The following is a 24774-nucleotide window of genomic DNA, read 5'->3' as shown; positions in this document are numbered from 1 at the left end:
ATTAACATATCTTAGAATGGCTTACTCTGTGGTATCAGAAAGCATAAACAGCACCACGTAATGCCAATGATGAATATGAAGTTTTGAAATATTCTACTAATTATGGGCATAAAAGTACTTTGGAGACTGATAACAACTCTGCGAGACTGTCAAGAGTTCCAAAAAGGATCTGAAAACTCACAGCAACACGTTTGTTGGCTCAGCTTCCCAAACATGTGCAACTTAGTCATGTCCACCCATTTGCTCTGAATCCCTGATATTATAACAACAACATCCTCTGCTTCTGCACTTCAGTCTCTGCAAGCTCTTTGGGGTGGAAGTCATAAGCTTCTTGCACTTGAGCCTTGTGCTGTGTGTGGGGTCTATGCCTGGCAGATGTTAAACAATGATTTTTTTTATAAAAAAATAGCCCACCTGGAGTAGGCAGCCTGGGATCTTCTCTGAAGTGAAACTTGATGCTTTTCAGCAAAGACACACCTCTTTCAGGGTGTTGTGCAAATTTCTCTATTTTAACCGTAGGGACAGGAAATATGAAATGGGACAGCCAGGATCCAAAGATCACATAGGCCGAAGTTTATCAACTCTTGACAAACAGTAAATTAGAGGCTTGTGATGGAGCTGTTGCCACGAGTACCCTGAATTGTCAGAAGGTTGGACATTTGGGCAAGTTGCTGCCTCTATGCTACCAGGTTTTTGCAGCATAGACATTGCTCCCTCTGTCTGGAACAGCTCTGCAGGGCTTTTTTTCACTCCTCCTCCTTGCTTCTCATGCTTGATTATTTCCTGACTCTGCAGTGGGATGGGTCTGCTGCAAAAGATTCTGGTTCTTTTTGCAGGACTGATCTTGGCCTTCTTTTTTTATTCGGGAAATGAAGACTTTAAGCCGGGTAAGTTGTTGTTGTTTTTAAGTAAAGACATTTTAAAATAGAAGCAGGGGGGAGACGGAGGGGGAGAAAGAGAAAGGAGTCACACTGGAATGGTTTTTATACAGGAACTGGTGCAAGCCTAAAACGAAACATGTCTGGGCGTTGCTTGCATTGCCGATAATAGAAGGCTTTGCTTGGCAAGCCTTTGAAATACATCATGCAACAGGCAGGGCTATTTTTTTCTTCTTCCTGCAAACAGGTGTGGTTAGGAGGCTTGCCATTTGGATTCTCCAACAGCCTTTCATATTCTGTCTATTTCGAAAAGGATTGGGCTTTCTTTAAAGTTGCTTAATTGTACAATTGCTTCAAAAACTTCAAGAAAGCTGAACGTATGAAGTGGCTTGAAAAAGAAATGCATGTTCATGTTTAATTAGAGTAAAATAACAACAACAACAAAAATAAATGGCTGTCTTGGCATTCTGCATCCTTTTTGGAATGTTAGCAATTCTTATGACTGCTGGTTTCTTGGGAGAAGAATGCAGATTAGACTGGAAGATTGTTTGGACTGGGCAACTGATCGGCAGGCAGAAATGGCTGTTTCTCTTCTTGAGCTTCTTGCCCTTTTAGAGACTGATTTAGGATTGGGTGGTGTGTTTAATGCGATCTTTATAAATGGCTGTCCCTATATCTTGCTCTCCAGAAATGCTGAAAGGGAAGCGTGTGATTGTTACTGGGGCAAGCACTGGAATTGGTGAGCAGATGGCATACCACCTGGCACGCATGGGCTCCCACATACTGATCACTGCGCGAACAGAAGCCAAGCTCCAGAAAGTAAATGTCATATACTCATATATGCATGCCTTTTACTGGGCATGCTTCTGTAGAGTCACCTGCACACACAGGTGATAGATAATGTGTAACCCCATGAATGTAAAATTCATATTTATGTGCATTGGGATAAACATTAACATACGGGTGACGATAGATTGCCAAACCTGACAGGAAGGAAGGGAGAGTCATATGCTTTACTAAAATTCAGATTTATATAAATTTATTTATTTCCAGATGCAATTTAGGTTTTGCAGTTTTACCACCAGCAGAGTGTGAATGCATGTCTCAATTTACAGGAATATCAATTTACAGGAATATCAATGCATTTGCTCATAAAAATAGAAGAGAGAGGCAGTAGGTGCCGTTACAGAAGTGTGACTCATGGGAAAAGGGATCCACATATAAGGGCATTCAAAAATTATGAAAGAAAAGATAAAAATTTGGAGAATTCCTGGTGGGTTGCATGCAGGCCTTTTCTTGTGCTTACATTACTTTCAGGTTGGTTATGGGATGTTTCTGAGCATTTTTTCCCTTTCAATCTGCAAATCCTCTCTCCAGTGGTCTGTACTCTGCAGCATTCCTGGGTGCCTGCATTTCCTGAAAAAGCCATGATGTCCTTGGCTGCACTTTTCTGTAAGCATGGGAAAGCGGGGAGGCTCCTGGCAGCTATTGTCTGTTGTTGTTTGAAAAGTAAAGGGTTTTAATTTTATTTTTTCCTTTTAAAGAAACCATTGAAAAATGATTTTTAAAGGACTTCCTTCAAAAAACAAAACAAAAAAACACCAAATCAGTGATCACACTGTTCTCTGTGCCTTGGCAGCAAGCCCTCCTGGCTTCCTATGTTTCAATTCAAACTCAGGGGAAAAAATCATGCAGTAACATCCCCCCATGGGCCTTTACCAGATCAGGAAGTGCAGGCTGCTGGGAAGACTGTGGAGCTCTGGAGAAACATTTCATGGAAAGAAAAACACAAGACGCACCCACAGCCACTTTGCAGTGATAAGATAAGCCTGACCCCTCATCCACTCAAATTCTAAATCCTAAAGTGAGAAAGAGGCGGGACGGTGGAAGTCTCTTCTGCAATGGAAGAATACTTTTTCAGAACCTGAAGAACAGAGAGTTCAGTACACAGCACTAGGAAAAACCACCCAAGGGTCACCATGCATGTCAATAATGACAAACAGCAGTGTGAGAAGCACAGATGTGGGAAGATTATTGCCCTAGAGTGGAAAAAGAAACAACCCAGGAGGTTTTATAGACAATAGACAATAGCAACCCACACAGCGACTTGAAATGCTGGAACTCAACTCCATTTGTTCCTATTTGCACCCTTAGCCAGGCAAGAAGAGGCAGTGTGTATTAGGTTCATTAAGGGCCACAACTTTATTTGTGTTTTATACAACAAATTCACAATGAGACTGGAAGCTGTGCAGCCCTAAGGCCTGCCCCTCCTAACCTGAATTGTTCACATTGCTCCCGACATACACATATTTGTATGCAACATCGCCTAATATCTTTTCAAGGATTTTCTCCCAACATTTTAGAGCATTCGGGCTCATCCTGCCATGATCACACAGAGCTGTGGGCATTGCCTCTGCTTCGCTTCTGGCCACTAAGCCAAGCTGATGAAATTGCACTGTCTGAGTAGAGAACAGGGCATTGGCAATGCCATTATACAATTCTGGGACATGGCAGGCAAGAAGCAGTACTTTAAAGTTAAGGCACCATAGTGTAAATGACTTCACCAAACCCTTCTGATTTCAGAGTTAGGAGATTAACAACATGCCCTTTTGCAAGATTGTCAAGCCAGAAATGGGACATGGAGTTGGCGAACAATCAGACACTGCCATCATTTCAAAGAATTCTAAAAATCTGAGGTCCTGTGATTGCATGTTAGAGCGGGATGGGAATGCCTATTGGCCTGCTTCTTGGTTGGTTGCCTTTGCCATTAATCCAGACGTAGGCAAACTCAGCCCTCCAGATGTTTTGGGACTACAACTCCCATCATCCCTAGCTAACAGGACCAGTAGTCAGGGATGATGGGAGTTGTAGTCCCAAAACATTTGGAGGGCTGAGTTTGTCTATGCCTGCATTAATCTATCCCTTCTTGAGACACATTAAGTTTAACAACATCCAGCAATATCAGTCCTTGGACCCTTATGCTCCACAAGTAGCTATATTTTCCCCAAACCCCAGTTGCGCTAGAACAACTGTTTACAGGGGGATTTAACCACCAAGGACGCAGGGGGTTAAGCCTGGGACCTTTTGCCAGTGTAATCTGTGCATTAGCACTGAGCCAATGCCTGCTTGGAGCTGTTAGGATAGTGTTGGTACAGCCAGTCTTGCAGCACAGGAGGGGGGAAACCTCTTTGCCAGCAGCGCCCAACATGCTCCATCACTCACTGCAAAGTCAAGGAAGAAGGGCTGGTGAGGGGTGGAGTGATTCCTTCATTGATGTGGCTTCTGCCTTGAAGCTGGTGTGCCCACTTGCATGCATGCATCTGCATGTCTAGTGTTGAGCTTGCTTCTTTCTGGCATGGGTGCACTGCCTTTCCTCCAGCCACTCATGGGAACACAGGAAGTTGCCACTGGTCCATCTAGCTCAGCACTGTCTCCATCAGGGACAGCCAGCATGGAGCCCTCCAGATCATCCTTGAACATCCATCATCCTTGAACATTGGATGATGGGATCTGTAGCCAACAACATCTGTTGGGGGCAGCACATTGACTACCCCAGCTGTTGTTCAACTACAACTCCCATCATCCCTCACTAGCAGGACCAGTGGTCGTGGATGATGGGAATTGTAGTTCAAAAAACAGCTAGAGACCCAAGTCTGGGAAACCCTGCACCAGACTTTCAGCCTAGCAAGTTTTGGCAGAAGTGGGTCCAAGCTAGGGATCTTTATCTTTGTACACTGACTGAATTACTTAACAGAAAAAGTAACAAAGCCTATGATAGGGTTAACTACTGCAACTACGCCAGCACTCTATGCTTAGTACATACTTATGCATCACCTTTGTTTAGATTTTAATAGCCTTTATATTTAAATTATTTGTTATATTGTAAAGAAGAATGCAAAAACTAGGTACTAGAGAGCCAGTGACACTTACAATTAAGTCTGTCAAACTGGAATAATGAAGAGGATATTCCACCTGCCCTGATTATAGAAAATCCAATGGTCTCCTGAATATTGTTGCAGACTTTAAAATGCAGCTCTTGCTCAATACTAAATATGGTCATGATTACAGACACATTTTTAGGACTTCCAATACATTTGTAAAAGCAAGCTAGAAGCCTGACATGGCTGTGACAGCAGCTGTTGCAGTGACACCAGTAAGGGATAAAATTCTAAAGCCAGAGCCCATACCCAGAATTTGCAAGTTCATTTTAAGAATGTTCAAGCCCATTTTGCTTCATTTTGATTTTTACAAATGAGAAATTCGGTGTTCTTGCAGCTGGAAACTTTTGATTTTTACAAATGAGAAACTTTGATTTTTACAAATGAGAAATTCGGTGTTCTTGCAACTGGAAACTCAGCAGCTGGAAGCTGCTTTTTCCATTGGAAATTCCCCACTAATAATGCTGACCCTTTAAGCACACAGCCTCCACCCCACCCCCGAAAAAATGTTGTGCTCAGAGTATTCTGGTAAGCTGAACTAGCCAGCTGTTTCCTTGCAATGCTGCATAGCATAGGAATTTAATTTGCTGGGATGCAAAAGGGGCTGAAAGGGCAACGAGCCTCCAGAATTCTCCTTTCCTCTTTGTTTCAGGTGGTTGCTCAGTGCTTGGAGCTGGGGGCAGCATCTGCCAGCTACATAAATGGCAGCATGGAAGACATGGCATTCGCTCAGTCTGTGGTGAAGAAAGCAGAGGAATTGTGGGGTATGCTTACTTTATAAGGACATCAGAAGTGCTGTGCTGGATTAGACCAAAAGCCCATCAAGTCCTGGGTCCTGTTTGCCACAGTGGTCAACCAATAATAATAATAATAATAATAATAATAATAATAATAATAAATAAAAAATAAAAAATAAAAAATAAAAAATAAAAAATAAAAAATAATACCTTTATTGTCAATGTACAACCTGTGTACAATGAAATTAACCGAGCCTCCCCGCCCCCCCGACAAACACTCAATCTCATTGCAGTCTGTGTGCTTGTCACACAACACACCAACCCTGAATGTCAGTTGCACTATATTATTTTCCATTCAGCAGCCTAACAGCCCATGGATAGAAACTGTTTTTTAGCCTGTTGATATGACTGATTATATAGAATCATAGAATCATAGAATCATAGAGTTGGAAGAGACCACAAGGGCCATCAAGTCCAACCCCCTGCGAAGCAGGAAACACCATCAGAGCACTCCTGACATATGGTTGTCAAGCCTCTGCTTAAAGACCTCCAAAGAAGGAGACTCCACCACACTCCTTGGCAGCAAATTCCACTGTCCAACAGCTCTTACTGTCAGGAAGTTCTTCCTAATGTTTAGGTGGAATCTTCTTTCTTGTAGTTTGGAACCATTGCTCCGTGTCCGCTTCTCTGGAGCAGCAGAAAACAACCTTTTTCCCTCCTCTATGTGACATCCTCTTATATATTTGAACATGGCTATCATATCACCCCTTAACCTCCTCTTCTCCAGGCTAAACATGCCCAGCTCCCTTAGCCGTTTCCAGGCCTTTGACCATTTTGGTTGCCCACCTCTGGACACGTTCCAGTTTGTCAGTGTCCTTCTTGTACTGTGGTGCCCAGAACTGGACACAGTACTCCAGGTGAGGTCTGACCAGAGCAGAATACAGTGGCACTATTACTTCCCTTGATCTAGATGCAATACTCCTATTGATGCAGCCCAGAATTGCATTGGCTTTTTTAGCTGCCGCGTCACACTGTTGGCTCATGTCAAGTTTGTGGTCAACCAAGACTCCTAGATCCTTTTTCACATGTACTGCTCTCAAGCCAGGTGTCACCCATCTTGTATTTGTGCCTCTCATTTTTTTTGCCCAAGTGCAATACTTTACATTTCTCCCTATTAAAATTCATCTTGTTTGTTTTGGCCCAGTTCTCTAATCTGTCAAGGTCGTTTTGAAGTGTGATCCTGTCCTCTGGGGTGTTAGCCACCCCTCCCAGTTTGGTGTCATCCGCAAATTTGATCAGGATGCCCTTGAGTTCATCATCCAAGTCGTTGATAAAGATGTTGAATAAGACTGGGCCCAAGACAGAACCCTGTGGCACCCCACTAGTCACTCTTCTCCAGGATGAAGAGGAACCATTGATGAGCACCCTTTGGGTTCGGTCAGTCAGCCAGTTACAAATCCACTGAGTGGTAGCATAGTCAAGACCGCATTTTACCAGCTTCTTTACAAGAATATCATGGGGCACCTTGTCAAATGCCTTGCTGAAATCAAGGTAGGCTACATCCACTGCGTTCCCTTCATCTACCAGGCTTGTAATTCTGTCAAAAAACGAGATCAGGTTAGTTTGACATGACTTATTTTTCAGAAATCCATGCTGACTATTGGTGATCACAGCATTCCTTTCTAGGTGCTCACATTCCTTTCTAGGTGCTCATAGATTATACTTCTATATCTCCTACCCGAAGGTAGAAGATTAAACAGGTGCTGGCTGGGGTGTGAATCGTCCCTGAGAATTTTTCTTGCTCTCCTAAGGCAACGATCCCTTGCAATGTCATCTAGCGGGCTCAGGGGACAGCCCATGATATCATGTGCTGTGTTCACCACCCTCTGTAAAGACTTTGTGTCCGTGGCTGTCAAGCCAACGTACCACACTGTGATACAATATGAGAGGACACTTTCTATTGTGGACCAGTAGAAGGAGGTCATCAGCTGTTGTTTAACATTGTTCTTTTGCAAGACCCTGAGAAAATCGAGTCTCTGTTGGGCCTTCCTAACCACCTGAGTTATATTGTTTTTCCAAGTGAGGTCTTCCCTAAGGTAAACTCCCAGGAATTTAAAGGAAGAGACTCTCTCCACACCAGATACCCATAGGGAGCTCATACGCAGGACATGAAGATAATAGCCCTCTCCCACTCATGATCTTATCAATCAATATTCAGTGGTAGACTGCCACAGAACCTGGAGCTTCTACACAGCCATCATAAATTGATAGCCTTATCCTCCATAATGGATTGTTTGGTCACCTTTTAAAGCTGTCCAAGTTGGTGATCATTCATCACTACATCTTGTAGCAACAAATTCCAGAAATTAATAGTGGAAAGTTTAGTGGGTCAGAGCAATGCAGGAAACTCAACCCTGCCATCAAGTGCCTCGCAACTCACTCCTGCTGTATGTCTGCCCACACTGGCGCAGGTGCTTCCAGGAGGTGTTTATTGTGGGATGAGCACTCCCTGTAGCTGCAGATTTTTCACAGCATCCACATTGGCACCATTGCCAGCCTGTTCTCCTCTATTTAATCTAAGTGCATCCTTTCTAAGGAAAATAAAACCTGTTACCAACATCGTTAGAATATTAAGGCCCTGTGTGGAAGTGCTGTGTATTACGAGTAGAGAAAAGAAGAATCCCAAAATCATCCCTGTAAAAGCATGGGAGGATAACGGACAAAACACTGGAATGCAGTGCTTATCTGTATTCCCTGTAATATATGAATGAATAAAATATTCCAGGGGAAAGGCAAGTTTGGAAGCAACCTGAATCTCACACATTCACTCAATTTGAAGAGATTCTTCTAAACCTGCTCCTCACAGTCCACTTGGATTTTCACTATGCTGAATACCGTAATTTGGTATCATTCACAACCTTGGTCACCGCAATGCTCACCCTGACTCCAAATCATAATAATGTGTTCCAACAGAACTCCTTGGTGGAACACTAGACTACTTACTCCCCTGTTTTTGTTAAAAATGCCCTTTTATGCCTAATATTTAGCTAATTAACACATACTACTATGCTGTGGCTTTGGTGAAGTACTTAATCAAAGAAAAGATGTCCTGAAATCTTCAGTTCCAAAATGGCCACTACTGAAATCTTCAGTTCCAAAATGGCCACTACCATAGTAGTATAAGCATCTCTCATTAACCTGATAGAGAAAGCTAGTCTGAGTTCTGCTATGCTATTAAGTGCTCTTAAAGCTTTCCAAAGCTTTAAGCTCTGTTTTTTATTCTCATGGGCAGCAACTCTCTGTGAATCAGGAATGTGGAGCCTTCTGGCCCAGTACGACCCCAGTTGCTCACACTCACCAAACCATTTTGCAAAAGCTTTTGTGACATGATTGCATGGCTGACACACTGGGAACTGAACCATGGACCTCCCTAGCTAGAAGCACACAACTGGAAGTACTCCAAATCTACCTGAAGAGTTTGGCTCCAGTGTGAAGTGTTAACAGCCTTATATGCCCTGAATCAGGCACAGGCTTGTACGGAGCATCATAACTCACTGAAATATAGATGGCCTGATAGAAAACCTTGCCCAGCCTTACCTCTGCTGCAGATCAGAGCTAGATCACACCCAGGAAAATGTGAATCATTGCTTCAGGGTTGTCATTCTAACATTGTTTCCTTGAGATAACAAGCCTGTTGCAAGCACAAGCTGAGTCCAGAAACTGGACCAAACGCAGGAAAAAACGGCAGTGACACAGCTGAGTCCTTCAGTTAGGCACCTCAAGTTATGCAGACACATGGGTCGGAACCAGGCATTCAAGTATCTCTTCTTTTAGAAATTAAACAGCATTGCTAGGATAGCTGATCAAGACAAACAATTCTAACAACCCTTTTCTGTTTTTAGGAGGTCTAGATATGCTTATTCTGAATCATGTTAGCCCTGCCTTCTTAAGCTATTTCAATAGTGATGTTGCGTATATGCAAAAGGTCCTGAATATCAATTTCTTAAGCTACGTGACCATGACAGTTGCAGCTCTTCCCATGCTTAAGAACAGCGGAGGAAGCATCGTAGTGGTTTCATCCTTGGCAGGTGAGTACAAACAGCATTTGTGTGAAGTAGCTCTCAACTCTCAGCCCTCAGAGCCTTAGAGCTCCTTAAAACATTTCTGATTTTCCTGCTATGATAGCTGTGCATGTTGATGACTGCGAACATATATGACTGCACACTCAGCTGGTTGCAGCTTCCAATTGTGCACACCCTCAGCCAACTCCAAAAAAGATCACTTGTGGTGATCAACTCACATCTTTAATGTGTTTTCTTACCTGAAATGCTCCCATTAATGAAAAAAACCATCTCTGAGCTGCTCACCTTGTTAAGCAATAGCAAGGCTAAGGAATTTTCCATAACAGTGATTCTGGTGACTGTTCTCCTTTGTAGGGTGCAAAACAAACCCGGTGTCAATTATATGGATGGGTCTACTCAATTCTTCCATTGGCACTTCTGCAAGGATGGCTTCTAGTCCCTTCACCTCTCTCTCTGCTTGTGAGACAGGCCAGGGGCTAATTTTTGAATGTCTCCTGCCACTGCTCAGGGAACGGCATTCAAGTGTTCTACTATTGGTATCTCAATTGAATTTCATATATTCATAATAATCCTCATAGCAGCTTTACCCTAGCACAGGGGACGGGACTCTATAGTCCTCCAGGTGTTGCTAGACTACAACTCCCATCAACCTTAGGTCCCGGTCAGGATGGCTAAGGGACAGGGATGATGGGAGTTGTAGTCCAGCAACCTCTGGAGGACTAAACTTTCTCCACTTGTGCCCTAAGCATTTGACAGGATCTCTGGGTCACAGTCCGGCAGCCTTGTGCTTTTATTAAGTGTGGTTCTGTACAATTCTTCATTGCATTTCTATCAGAGAGTTTCTGTTCTGCTTTAAAATTTCACAGGCTATAATCAGAGTTGCATATAACTGCTAATATACAAAACAGCCCTATAGAGGGGGTGGGGAGGGAGAAACAGTTCATCTTGAGAGCTTTGAAAGATATGCAATATCTTTTAAAAAATTCTTACAAGGTCCAGTTATGCCATAAGTTCAAGTTTCTGAGTGCTTACATAACTTGGAAACATTTTATAAACAAAATAATAAGTAAACAAATGGAAGCAGGAAGGGGAAAAATATCTCTCACAGAGATGCAAGCAATGCTGGTTTTACTTTGCCACCTGCAGGATTAAAGTGGAATTCACCCATGACTGTACTATTGCTATACTGTATTTGCAGGCAAAGTTGCATTCCCATTCACTGTTTACTATTCTGCAACAAAATTTGCCCTGGATGGGTTTTTCAGCTCCTTGAGGCAAGAATTTGCCATGAAGAACACCAACGTTTCCATCACACTCTGCGTCCTTGGACTCATCGATACAGGTACAATTTAACATTTTGAAACCTGACTATAAGGACCTGGCTTTCATTGGCAGGTTTGTGCTGTGCTCAAAATCCTTCAGATCTCAACTTCAACAACGTGAACGTAAATATGGATCGTTTGTTTATTGCCTTTTTTCTAATCTAAAACACCATAGATTGTAATGCCATGAAATTGCCAAGAAACGTCTTCTCAAGTAGGGCTTGCCCATAAATTATGTTTGGACAGTGAAGCCAATCGATAAGGCGTGCAAATTGCTTCTGAAGTGAATATGCAAACTTTTGCATTAATAATGAAGTGTTATTTCTAACTCAAAAGCCTCCATTTGCATCAGTAGAAAGCCTCCATTTGCATCAGTTCTTCTCTATATATCATATATTATTTAGAAGAGAAGGAACAGTGCTGAAGAGAAGAGGGCAATGTTTAACGGTACATTTCTAGGTCTGGAATTGACTGTGAGCTTTCCTTCCTTCCAAACCATGTGAGCTTCTTCGACTTCCTTTTACATAGAGACCCTTTTACATAAACACACACTTGCACATGCAACGGCACAAAGACACAAGAGTTACCATTGGAAACAGCCAGCACATGTAAGAATTTCTAACAAATCACTTGTCTAATGCACAAGTTGTAGGGATCCACTTGGGCAAAACCATGACCGGATGGCAACCACCACAAGCTGTAATGTTTCATCCTATGAAGGCAGTACCAAATATGATCTACGGTACACTCCTGATGTGGAAACTGCCACTGCAATTAGTCATCTGAATTCCTCTGAAATCGTCTATTCTCACATACCACCCCCACACACTTGGAAATTCAGTGATGCACTACAGTGGTACCTCAGGTTAAGTACTTATTTTATATATATATATATAAATATTTATTAAGGTTTTTAAATATAAATGCACACATAATAAACAATCTTACTTCTTTTACAACAATTTCAACACTTCTTTGGACTCCCTCACGTCTCCCGCTCCCATTTACATCGTTAAAAAATTTTTCCAAACAAATTATCAACTTGTTTACAATCTCATGTCCACTCATTCAGATATAATCTAGCACTTCTTCCAAAAATTTTTTATATTTTCTTTAGTCTCACTTATCATCAAATTTAAATCTAGTTTAGTGGTGGCCAATTTTTTATAATCCAGCATCCTTCTTAACATTCAACCAAATTACAATGTTTTTGTAGATACATCTTAAATTTCTCCCAGTCTTCCTCCATCTTCTCTTCTCCCAGATCACGGATTCTGCCGGTCATCTCGGCCAGTTGCATATAGTCCATCAGCTGCATCTGCCACTCTTCCAGTGTGGGTAGATCTTGAGTTTTCCAGTTTTTTGCAATAAGAATCCTTGCTGCCGTTGTTGCATACATAAAAAATGTTCGATCCTTCTTTAACACCTTCTGGCCGACAATACCCAGAAGGAAGGCCTCTGGTTTCTTTGTGAAGGTATACTTAAATACCTTTTTCAGCTCATTATATATCATTTCCCAGAAGGCCTTCACCTTAGGGCATGTCCACCAGAGGTGAAAGAATGTTCCTTCATTTTCTCTGCATTTCCAACATTTATTATCAGACGAATGGTATATTTTGGCAAGTTTAACTGGGGTCATGTACCATCTATATATCATTTTCATTACATTTTCCTTCAGAGCATTACATGCGGTGAAGTTCAGCCCAGTGGTCCACAACCTTTCCCAGTCCTCAAACATAATGTTATGCCCAATGTCCTGTGCCCATTTTATCATAGCCGATTTAACCATTTCGTCTTGTGTATTCCATTTTAGCAGCAAGTTATACATTCTAGATAGTACCTTGGTCTTTGGTTCTAACAATTCTGTTTCTAACTTCGATTTCTCCACCTGGAACCCTAACTTTTTGTCATTTTTAAAAACTTCTTTAATCTGAGCATAATGTAACCAGTCTCGCACCTTATCCTTCATTTTCTCCAAACTCTGCAATTTCCAATTGTCTCCATCTTTTTCTAATATTTCCCAATATTTTGGCCATTTGGCCTCCATATTGGGTCTTTTTCGGGCCTTAGCCTCCAGAGGTGAAAGCCACCTTGGAGTTTTATTTTCCAATAAGTCTTTATATTTTGTCCAGACATTAAACACTGCTTTCCTGACAATATGGTTCTTAAAGGCCTTATTGATCTTAACTTTGTCATACCATAAGTATGCATGCCAACCAAAAGCATTGTTAAAACCTTCCAGGTCCAGTACGTCAGTGTCTTCGAGAAGTAGCCAATCTTTTAGCCAGCAGAAAGCTGCGGCTTCATAGTACAACTTTAAGTCTGGCAGGGCAAAGCCCCCTCTTTCTTTCGCATCTGTTAATATCTTAAACTTAATTCTGGGCTTTTTGCCCTGCCAGACAAATTTAGATATATCTTTCTGCCACTTCCGGAAGCACTCCGTTTTATCCACAATCTGTAATGTTTGAAACAAAAACAACATTTTTGGCAATACATTCATCTTAATAGCAGCAATTCGGCCTATCAAAGAAAGCTTCAATTTTGTCCTGTACCTCAGGTTAAGTACTTAATTCGTTCCGGAGGTCTGTACTTAACCTGAAGCACCACTTTAGCTAATGGGGGCTCCTGCTGCTGCCGTGCCGCCGGAGCACAATTTCTGTTCTCATCCTGAAGCAAAGTTCTTAACCTGAAGCAATATTTCTGGGTTAACGGAGTCTGTAACCTGAAGTGTATGTAACCTGAAGCGTATGTAACCCAAGGTACCACTGTATTTAGTGGAAACAAAACCAGGCAAAGTTTCTTATCAGCTCCACTAGACTGCAATCCTTTACACATTTATCTGAGGCTGAGCCCCATTAAACCTAATGGGGTTTACTTCTGAGTAGACAGGTATAAGCAGGGGTAGACAATCTAAGGTTGGATGTGGCCCAATCGCCTTCTCAATCCGGCCCGCGGATGGTCCAGGAATCAGTGTGTTTTTACATGAGTAGAATGTGTCCTTTTATTTAAAATGCATCTCTGGGTTATTTGTGGGGCATAGGAATTCATTCATTTCCCCCCTCCCTCCCCCCCCAAAATATAGTCCTGCCCACCACATGGTCTGAGGGATGGTGGACCAGCCCACGGCTGAAAAAGGTTGCTGATCCCTGGGTATAATTCACTCTGCCCAGTAGGCACTTGTTGACTGACTTCTTGAACAGAGGGTACCTACTTAACTCGAGCTCCTTTTCTTCCCTTAGAAACGGCCATGAAAGCAATTTCTGGAGTGGTCCAGATCTCTGCAGCACCAAAGGAGGAATGTGCATTGGAAATCATTAAGGGAGGAGCCCTGCGCCAAAGGGAGATTTATTATGAATATTTATCTACAAGAATCCCTTTATTGATCCGGGACTGGGCTCCAAATCTCCTGGATTATATCATTCAGAGGAATTATAACGTTGAAAAACTGAAAGATTAACTGCTCTTTAGCTTTTCTTATTTTATATATTAGCCACATTGAGTCCCTGTCAGGGAAAAAGGCGGGGTATAAATAAATATAATAGCACCTAGAACTTAAGAGCACTGAGAACTTAGTGTACTTGGAAATAAAGCTCTGCCCAAATTTCAGATTTGGCACCCACATACAAAAATCAAATGTGAAAATTTGAAGTCTTTGGGGTTCATTTTTGACAGAGCTAGTTTTGCTGATAAAAAGGTAAAGTTATAGGTCTGTATCCAAAGATGTCACTCAACTGACTGTAAATCTTCCATTGACAGAGGAGGGAAGGGAGGGCTTTTTATGACAGCACCCCCTCCCAATCTGCATTCCCCCTCCCAATCTGCTGTGAGACCCTTCAGAGTAGATTTAGGGAGGCATGGGGATTAGAAGAAGGAAATTGATTTCCTTACTATATCATTTATGGAAGCCTTGTTGTCAGTTGAGAAACGACGATTGATACATCCCATGAGGTTTTGCACTTTAAAAAATAAACCAACAGAGAAACACTGAACTACCTAAATCCATATTTGAAAATGTTGTAAAAAAAAGTGTCAGGGAAATATAAAGTTGATTTCTTGCAAGAAATTGTCTCCAAAATTTTAGCTCTAGCTGCCCAGAATGGGTACAAGGAGACGTAAAATTAAAGCTATATGTAAATATGTCTTTATATTGCTTTCCCTCCTCTCTCCAGAAAAAAGACATTATTTCATTTTTAAAACCTGATCTTTAAAGTTATAACATAGCTATTATGCTACTGACTATATTAAGGGGTGGTTTTGTATTTATGGCCTTTTAAGCAATGTTTTTTGTGCATCCAATGGCTCCCCCATCTGGTGGATTAGATTCACAGGCGACACATTGATCTGAACACATGCCAGCCAGCTGAAACTAGGGCATGGCAGCTCTTGAAACCATGCTGTGCTTTAATATATTGCTTCTGCGTAAGAATTGTATACTTTTAAAACTACTGTTATATAATCTTGTTGGTGGTTTATTTGAAGGGGGAGAAGCAAGTTACACCACAGTTCAGCATTATTCAGGAAAACCTAACTGTAAATATGAGAAAATACTCTATTTGTCCCACAGCCCCCACCACTCTGGAATGCCCTCCCAGTAGGGATTCCTGTATTTGAGCCCTACTTATTTTAGCCACTGTTCATTAGGTTGGCAATGTTCCTGATGTTACTATGATTTATCTTTGTCTAGATTTGTCTCTAACCGTTGTTAAATAGCCACATGGCATCTTGATCTCAAGCTATCCTCTCCTCTCCAGAGAGTAAATATCATTATTAGGAAATGCACCTTATTTCAGAGTATTCTTGTCCCAGCAAATAGGCTTCCTATTCAGAGATTCAAATGAAGTAATTCCTATGGAATCCCGGTTTCTGTCCCCTGAATGACCAATATCTCATTCAAAGACTGACATTGCTTCTTAAAGTATTACTTGATTATATTTGAAAAGAAAATGCAATGCTGCTTAATTTACCCCTAATTTCAAGGTGTTTTGCCTTTGATTATCTCTCATTCAGAAAGATTGTAACCCTCACTGTGAAGTCCAGGAACCATAAGGGGAAAGAGCACAGTTTTTTGATTCTCAGAAATATTAGGCATCCAGCAGTTTTTGTTCTGTCCCATTTCTCCTAAAAGCTCAGCATGAGAAATGAGCTGTACTGAAAACACAGCTCTTCTCATTTTATTGTATCAAAGGCTTAGCTTAGGCAAATTGTTAGACTTGCAACCTGAAAGCTTTGCTCATCAGGAAACAAAATTATTTTAAGCTTCTCCAACTGAGACTGCGGAGAAATGAAGACAAATTGTTGGGCAAAGCTTGCTATTTGAGCCCAGATGAACACAGAGCCAGATGAATCAGTGCAAAGGGGATTGATGCATGGGTTCATGGCAAAATGTGAAGGATTTTAAAGAAGAAGGGAAGGCCTAGAAAATGAAAGTGTTTGTTCTGTTGTCCCCCGGCACAGTAAAAACAATACAAGTTTGAAGCTGTACAACTATGGTTTGTCTTATTGGTGAGGTCAGAGGTGAGAGGCATACGTTGCCTTCTGACACCATCAAAACAAATAAAACCTCAATTTGGTGGCAACCTGGGAAATTTTCCTGTCTGCTGTACAGGCATTGAGGAGAAACTTGATTAGCCAAACTTACCCGATTCTCACTCTCTGAAATCATTTGCAAACTAAAACACAACCATGCTTCAAAATTCACACTTTCCAAATTTTGTGGTGCAGTTCTCCAGCTAAGTAATGTGTACAAAAATGCACATAGTAGGGTAAAGTCTGAATAACAATACATCTATTGGTGAAAATAAGATACAAAATTGCATTATATTAGCAGAAGTTGTTTTGTTTGTTTGTTTCGGAGCATTCCTAGCAAAAACTCTGCTCAGAGACAGAGCTTTTAAGTGCGGGCCTGTGCCTGGAAAGAGCAGGGCAAAGGGTAGGCGTGGATAAGCCCTATATTAAGCAAAATTCACACACAAATGTTGATGAATTTTCATGAGGACTTATTTTGAAAAAATGCAAATTGACTTGGAAGTGTAAAGAACTGAGCTGAAAACTGGAAAATTAGAAGCCAAGAGAAACCAGATTAACATCTTCACCCATTCCTACTCCCATATCACCTATTTATGCCATCAAATCAAGACTCACTTCATTTTAGAGCACCCCAAATTTTACAGTACTAATATTTACAATACTACAATACTAATGTTATCACCTTGTTTGTTTGCCACTCTTGCCAGCCATTTCTAAGCTCTGCCTCTAGAGTTCATTTTCCAGTGTTCATGACTGGACTTAGACTTTGTTTTCAGTAGACTTCACCCTCTCTTTCAGTATCAGTATTGTGTTTTTATAGTAGGAAGAATGACAGGTAACATAATGGGATCCATCGGGTGAATATTGCTTTAAACAGTGAACTGGTTGGTGTGAACTTGCAAATCGGTCCCCAAGTAATTTTTCAATTAAACTGATGGGATTATGCAATGGAGGGAACTGGGCTCTTCTGTGACTGTGAGATGCTTGTCCTACTTCTCACAACCTACTAGTGTAGGATTGTACACCAAGGAAAGTGCCTTCTAACTAAGGGCATACATTAAAATAATATCTACTAAAACAGTTGTCTGTGCTATTTTTTTCTCTCAGTTGTGACATCCTAGTTATTGACTTTCCTCGGGACAGTTCGCAAAGCATCTGCTCTTATATCCTTTCTGCACCAAAGGCCTATTTATTTCCCCAAGCCTTTAAAACCAATCTTAGTTAATATTTTTTATAATCTGCTGCTATGGCTTCAATTTTTGCACCAATGGTCGTGATTTATATTTCATCTGGGTTTTTTAAATTTATTTTTTTTGTTGTTGTCTTGATTTCATTACTGTTCTTTTTAGCATTAGCAATTGTGGGAGTGTTTGTAAGTAAAGGTGGGATAAATATTTAAACAAACAAGCTAGAATTTGGCATAACACAGACACCATCTTCAGTGTTGCCAACAACCTGCAGAGGAAGAGGAAGAAGTAAATTCTGCTGTATTAATTGCGGCTCACTAGATACAGGATGGGTCAATGGGCCACAGTGACTAGTCTAAGGGCACATCTTTTTTAAAAAAATTGAATTGTTGGCAGAAGTCAGAATGATGGAGGACTTCCTGGTTGAAAGCTCACAAAAGAAACCACTATTCTACTGCCACCTTAAAAGCTTGACTGTCACAATGCTTGAGAATGGATGAACATTAATTTCTTCTCAAATCAAGGATTTCTTAATCCAAAAGGTATCATGGCTGATGCCATTATATCATGGTTGACTCGGTTCCAGGGTGCAAACCACAGTCCCTTGGAACGAAGTACAGGCTCAAGGCGCCAAAACTGATAACAGAAATTCAGCAAAGAACGGTTGCTGCAGTCCCAACGATAGTGAAAGAAATACATTGACTGCCCAACCACAATGAGGTCAAACTATTATACCATGAACCTGCTTGCAGAGTTGTGGGCTTCCTGTCTCCTCCCTTGTCATATCAGAGTAAGCCAGAATGAGAGACAGAGAAAGAGAGGAACTAGGGTAAAGTGTTGTGGCTTATAGTTCCTGTTTTGTTTTTTTGCTTTTTTTAACGGAGCAGCAAAGTGAAGCCGTCCGGATGAAAATGACAGTTGCAGCATGTTAGTACTTGATAGCTAAACGGGCATCTTCTCGTTTGTGCCTTGGCAAGTGAAGAGCCAGGCTTCTCGGATCTTGTCGAGTTCACTCGGGCCCACCATGGAAAAGCAAAGGTAAGGACTTCCCTTGTTCATAATGACCTTCCATTTCTGTTTGTTGATTATAGAAAGCAAACGCAATCTACAAAAAGGAACGTTTTGCTTTGAGCCTCTGACAACACAATTGACAACGTGCAGCCATAACATGAACAGGCATTGCTTCCCCTAATTAAACTGGTGTGTATGCGGCCATGTCTGCAAGGGAAAGATAAAGGGCATCTGTGTTCATCCAAAGCAAATACTTCGGCCAAGACTGGAAGAAGGAAACCAATAATGTGATTAAAAGGCCTCAGCAGTGTGCCCAGTGTTGTGGGTTGAATAAAGAGAGTACTTCTCATCTTCATAGTCTGGTTTGAATCTAAGGTTTTTTCCAAGCAGCTACAAAATAAAGTAATGGCATCTGGAGAAGGTAGGTAGTTCCTAAGCTCTCGGGGGGGGGGGGGAACCTGTTGCATAAGTTTTTTGGGGTACAGAAGTAATCATATGCCAGGCTGAATGGGCTTCAAAATCCTTGTTTAAAATATTATCTAGTTTTAGACTTTAAAATGGATTGATTTTGAAAATAAAGAACTGGTTATTTTTAGTATAAAATTACATGATATGTCTGAACCTTCCACTTTTTAAAAGGAATTATCAGGAAAAACCAAACAAACTATGACTGCAGTGGTAGTGGGCATTAAGAGGGAGTGAGATGGTGATCACCATACTTTTCTCCCCCTCCCTGCCTTTATGACAGTCAAACACTTACAGCACATAGCTTTCATTATTTCTTCAAGCAAGCAGAAATAGCAGCTTTTCATGCTGCCTTTCAATCTAAACTGGACACGGCAGAAAATAGAGGAGGGAAAAGGTGGCATGGAACCAGAGAGAATGAAGATGAAAAAATGTGTCAGCTAAATAACTAGACCTGCGGGTATAGGGTGGTATACAAATTTAATTTAACGATGATGATAATGTTAATAATAATAATGTAACATATCGCATTCAGGATATCTCACCTGAGAATTTTGCAGGGCAACCCCCCACCAGTAGGAAATGAGATGCACCTGCCTCAGGTAGCAGATACTGGGGGACGGCAGCAGCAGCCCTTGGTTGTTCCTCCTAAGACAAGCCTGGCCATTCCCCTCTGTTGGAGGACAGAGCTGTGTTTGCTACATGGCATGCCTTTGCCTCTCTGAACTGTATCACTGTTCCATCACCCAAGTTGAATAAAGATTTAGCTGCCAAGCTTCTAGGCTTGGAATGCTCAGGGAAGAGCATCCTGTACTTTGCCTCAAACAGCAAAATGTCTTGGTCCAGCCCTGGCATTTGGCTCATAAAAAAACACAGAAAAATCAGATGATGGGCGGGGGGGAGATGTGCAAAGACAATCTGAATGCAAGAAAAAAGCAAGGAAATTGCAAAACAAACCTATTTACTGTATGCCCTCAAGCAGGAGCTTTAGTACAGTGTTGCAATACTAGAAAGTAAATGGAATTCAATTCAGACAGAATTTTTTAGAAAGAGGACAGCCTGTCTAACAACCATGTGGCAAATGCAAATGTGAATATATTGTGTGTGCGTGCAGAAAAATGAACAATTAAATTTTAGTGGCAGGGAGACGAAACCTGAATTGCTTATTTCAACCATTTTATCTAATCATTTGTGAACATCAAATGTGGTGGCAATTAATGAACAACTTATGGAACACGTTCCCACCAATTGGCTGCCTCGTGTCATAACAAAGAGTTGTGGATAAGAAGCTGGCCAGCAAGGACAGATACTTGTTCAGCTTTTGCAGCTTTCTGTTATTTAAATTAATACTTTATTATATCCTATAATAATAGGATGGGCGGGGTATAAATTATTATTAATAGTATTATTATTAATCAATTTACCTTTATAAGGCTATCCAGTAGGCCAACGACATTGTCCAGTATAAGAAGAAGATAGGTGCTCAGGCTGTGAGTGGGAGAAAGAGTTGAAAATGAAGAACAAATTCCTGAATGGTTTTTGACAAAAAGGCTATGAAGAATACAAGTAAAAGGAATCCTACCAAATAAAAATTAAAAAGGCAAAACATATTGCTTATTGTGGCTCCTTGATACAATCTTTTTTCACTAATCTTGCTATTCTTCATGTTATCTCATTGGACTAGCAATAAGCAGCAAAGGTTTTGGTACAGACCCTAGGCAGATTCGAGTTCCAAGCACGATGAATTTTGCTAGGTGCAATCTGTCTCCAGTTTCTCACTGCACCAGAGGCAGATTTCCTGCAGTGCTAAACTGGGAAATAGGGATTGATAATATATATTGGATCGAGTTTACACTACAGCAGAGCTTTCCAAACTGTGTGTGACGACACATTAGCGTGTCGGCTGCAGTATGTAGGTGTGTCGCACGAATGCTCCCTGCACTTCTCCTGGGGCTGGAAAGGGGTCAGTTTAACTTCCGGTTTGCTAATAAAACTGAATTACCATGTCACGAAATTATGCATGTCTAAAAAGTTTGTTGCCAACATGAAAAGATTAGAAAGCTTTGTGCTACAGCAAGGTAGCCAGTAGGGTTCTGTACATGAACAGCATAGCCCTCAGCAAGTCTAGCCAATGTAATGCCCTCCAGATACTGCTGTACTACAACTCCCATCATCTGTGAACACTGGCCATGCTGGCAGGGCATGATGGGAGTTGGAGTCCAATAATATCCGAAGGGCGCTTCTTCTGCACTACAGTCTTCCTTTTAGATCATTCCAGCAATACCGATCCTGATAATTTCAGGTTGTCATAAAACGTGAGATAACAGTCAGGTACTAAAGGACTGAAGATGGGTTTAGACTGGTGAGCTATCCAACCACTTAATATGTGCTTGGTACCTACCGTATTTTTCGCTCTATAGGATGCACTTTTCCCCCTCCAAAAATGAAGGGGAAATGTGTGTGCGTCCTATGGAGCGAATGCAGGCTTTCGCTGAAGCCTGGAGAGCGAGAGGGGTCAGTGCACATATCCCAGGCTCGGGCACATATCCCAATATTTCCCCACCACCAGCCCCACAAGCTTGGGGGACAGCGGGGAGGCGGAGCAGCCCCAAAGAGCAGGTTGAAAGGAACCCAAAGCCTCCAGAGCCCAGCGGGAAGCCTCTGGAGGCTTCGGGTGAACGCACCTTGAACGCACAGAATGCACCTTGTTTTAGAGGGGGAGAACAGGGGGAAAAAAAATATTTCTTGTTCTCCCCCTCCTATGGTCCAGTGCGTCCTATGATCCGGTGCGTCCAATAGAGCGAAAAATACGGTACTCAGGGCCTAACTATCTCCCATGTTTCTGGTTATTCAAAAAGGACATTAAAAAAGCATCTATCTATCTATCTATCTATCTCTCTCTCTATCTATCTATCTATCTCTCTATCTCTCTATCTCCCTAAGCACTAAATGGAAAAATTGTTGTACACTTCTCATACTTTGAGAAAGATGATTCATTTGAAAGTCATCCTGTGAGCCTGCATTTCTGTGGTTGGCTAGATGAATGTTTCAAGTCATGTATAAATTATCCACCCTTTGTGTTAACTCTTTCAATTGTTTTTAAGAGACTATTCCCATCTAAGAAGGAAATACTTTCACAAGAGAAAGACTGAAAATGAAGTCAACCATATACTTATTTTTAAACAGAAACTGCATTGCACATCAAAACAGGAGATACCGTACATAATAGGGAGGAGGGCCTTTGCTTTTTGAGATCACACATGCATAATCACACATACATTCATCATAGAATTTTCCTAATTTCACTGGCTCCTACCAGAAGTGGCCTGAATAACATACCCTCCAACCTTTCTCCAGTGAAAATAGGGACATCCCATTTCATAATGATTATTTTACTTACTGGGTTCTCTCAGCCACTCTGGGCAGCTTCCAACATATATAAAAACATAATAAAAACAGTAAAAAAAAAATTTCCCTATACAGGATTGCCTTCAGAAGGCTTGGGGGTCAGATAATTCCATACATTTCACCAATGAAAATAGGGACATCCTACCATACCCTCCAACCTTTCGCCACTGAAAATAGGAACGTCCTATGGAAAAGTGGGACATTCCAGGATCAAATCAGAAACCAGGGCGGCTTCTCTAAATCAGGGACATCCCTGGAAAATAGGGACACTTGGAGGGTCTGGGATATTGGATCCAGTATGTGAAATGTGTGGCAGCTGTCTTCTTTGGTGGGCAGCAATCATGTCTTTTCTAAATCCAGAGAGTGAAGCTTGCTTTGAATAATATTAGTTCAGCAAAGTACACATTCCAGCATGCACTGTGGGTGCCTCTGTCTTTTTCCTCAGCAGAGAAAACAGCAGCTTGAGGAGGGAGCAGCTGAGGTTGGGAAACAGTGGGAGGGAAGGTTTACAAAAAACTACTTCCCCAGCATTATTTCTCCAGTCCTATTAGAGAAGAAGAGACTGGGGGTTGTTTAAAAGAGAAAATCCATGCCTCGGGAAATCCATTCTCAAAGTGTAGTTTGGCCCTGGAGCTTCAGTGGGTATACATGCTGTGCCTGGCATCCAATATGCACTGACCTTTGGACTAAAACAAAACCCCTGTGTTGCAATACAGAATAATCTGCTCAAATACAGCCACAACACATGGCTAATAAGTATGGTAAATGTATTTTTAGTAGCAGTTAGAATATAACCCAAAAGTTACAAATCATAAACATCATTATATAATGTATATATAAATCCATAAACAAGAAATAGTCAACGTAATAAATTGCTGTCAGGGAACACCATGACGCAGGCAGAATGCCTTTCAACAGATATTGTCCAACAGTATTGTAGTGCTGGGTATGTAGAATTCAATAATGAACAGCAAACAAGCAGAACAGTGTTTCCAGATTAAGTCATCTGTTTCAAAGATGAATCTTCGTCAGCTAATAATAAAATTAAATACATTACATACAATGTATGAAAACAAAAATAACAGTGACCAACCTGCCTATTAGATAATAAATAAAAAATGAACAAAGGTGGAATACATACCAAATAATTTCTAATAAATTATCCATTCAGGTAAATGGGATACTTACTAATAATGCGTTTACCATACTTATTAGCCACGTGTTGCAGCTGTATTTGAGATGACCTTTGGACTGGCAAGCAATGAGGGAATGAAGATGGGCAATTTACCAAGTGCTTAACGCTGGGAAATTTGTCAGTTTCTTAAAACATCTGCTAAATAAAGCACAGTCTGCTTGAAGTGCAGCAGCAGAGAGGCCTGTGGCTAGCTCTGTCACACTCTGCAAGTGCTCTTACTTCACCCACAGTCATTAACCAGTTGTGCTGCTATGGTGTGACACAACCTATCCCTCCACACATTGCCGCAGCATTTTGTCTCTACTTCCTGGTTGCATGTTAAGGGAAGCAGATGATTCATACGTTCTGAAACTGCAAGTCTATATATATGTGGGCTAATGGTGTTGTTTCAAAAAGGTGGATAAAGTATTTTTGAAGTTGTCTTTCTCTTAGGGGGAAAAAATCTGCCTTTAAGAATAGATGGTGCTGCTCTTAAGCTTGCAAAGTCCTCTGCTCATTTGGGCTTTTGTTTGATTTTTAGCCTATAAAGCTATATCGTGTAATGTTGTAGATTATCTAGGGTATTTTATATCCACAAGTGGTTGTTGTTGTTTTTATTAGCTTTGTAATTGCTATGTGTGCAGTCACTAGGGTTGCTAGACAATCAAGTCTGACCTGAAGAGTCTCCAGGTGCAGCGCAAGAGTACTACTACTACTACTACTAATAATAATATTCAACCTGGCAGGGCCTGGCTGCAAATGACAGTATTGATGCTCTGAGGTGTCAGCCCACCTCTGCTCCCGTCTCCCAATTAATCTCCATCTCTAGGGCTCACCATTATGACACCATCAGGGGCCGCCTCAGGGTTGGGCCCTGAAATCTCAGGTTCTGGGATGCTCCTGACCTAGGAATGCTAGCAATCATAATCACAACCAAAAAGCCAATGCAAGATGGAAGTAAACCCCTAAAATAATGTTCACCTCACACCAGTGCTTTTTTCCTGGGGGGATGCAGGGGGACGCATACCCCTAAACATTTTGTGAAT

General features: G+C 41.4%; 2 protein-coding genes and 2 long non-coding RNA genes across 5 annotated transcripts in view; 3 read left to right on the top strand and 1 right to left on the bottom strand.

Moving 5' to 3' along the window:
- The window catches only part of LOC309343483, a 22992-nt gene extending 5431 nt beyond the window's left edge, over nt 1-17561 (top strand). Inside the window, exon 2 of the long non-coding RNA XR_014157296.1 lies at nt 16760-17561. This is a non-coding gene — a long non-coding RNA (uncharacterized lncRNA). The remainder of the gene's footprint in view (nt 1-16759) is intronic.
- The window catches only part of LOC309343490, a 25521-nt gene extending 747 nt beyond the window's left edge, over nt 1-24774 (bottom strand). The window contains exons 1-3 of one of the 2 annotated variants that reach the window (XR_014157305.1): nt 24468-24774; nt 20571-20634; nt 16402-17938 (exon numbers count right to left, since the gene is read on the bottom strand). This is a non-coding gene — a long non-coding RNA (uncharacterized lncRNA). Of the gene's footprint in view, nt 1-16401; nt 17939-20570; nt 20635-24467 lie in introns of those variants that run through there. The other variant, XR_014157304.1, reaches the window with a different exon arrangement.
- HSD11B1 (hydroxysteroid 11-beta dehydrogenase 1) lies at nt 305-17561 on the top strand. Its single transcript, XM_081865041.1, has 6 exons — nt 305-887; nt 1567-1697; nt 5469-5580; nt 9456-9641; nt 10834-10977; nt 14197-17561. The coding sequence occupies exons 1-6, from the start codon at nt 800-802 to the stop codon at nt 14412-14414; spliced, it is 879 nt and encodes a 292-aa protein (XP_081721167.1). The 5' UTR covers nt 305-799; the 3' UTR covers nt 14415-17561.
- Nucleotides 24112-24774, top strand: part of TRAF3IP3 (TRAF3 interacting protein 3) — a 29335-nt gene continuing 28672 nt past the window's right edge. The window contains 1 exon segment of the mRNA XM_081864978.1: nt 24112-24145. Coding sequence (XP_081721104.1) covers nt 24127-24145 — 19 coding nt within the window. The 5' untranslated portion in view covers nt 24112-24126.

This window comes from Podarcis erhardii (genome assembly GCF_964252035.2).
Source record: "Podarcis erhardii genome assembly, chromosome: 6".
NCBI lineage: Eukaryota > Metazoa > Chordata > Lepidosauria > Squamata > Lacertidae > Podarcis > Podarcis erhardii.
Note: the sequence above shows the minus strand (reverse complement) of the source record. Positions and strands in the feature narration are given on the sequence as shown.

Excerpts from the sequence above, each read along its gene's own strand:
- HSD11B1 (XM_081865041.1), top strand. The coding sequence starts at position 800 with ATGGGTCTGCTGCAAAAGATTCTGGTTCTTTTTGCAGGACTGATCTTG. Across the intron at positions 9,642-10,833 it reads AGTGGTTTCATCCTTGGCAG|GCAAAGTTGCATTCCCATTC; the intron begins GTGAGTACAAAC and ends CTGTATTTGCAG. Across the intron at positions 10,978-14,196 it reads CCTTGGACTCATCGATACAG|AAACGGCCATGAAAGCAATT; the intron begins GTACAATTTAAC and ends TTCTTCCCTTAG.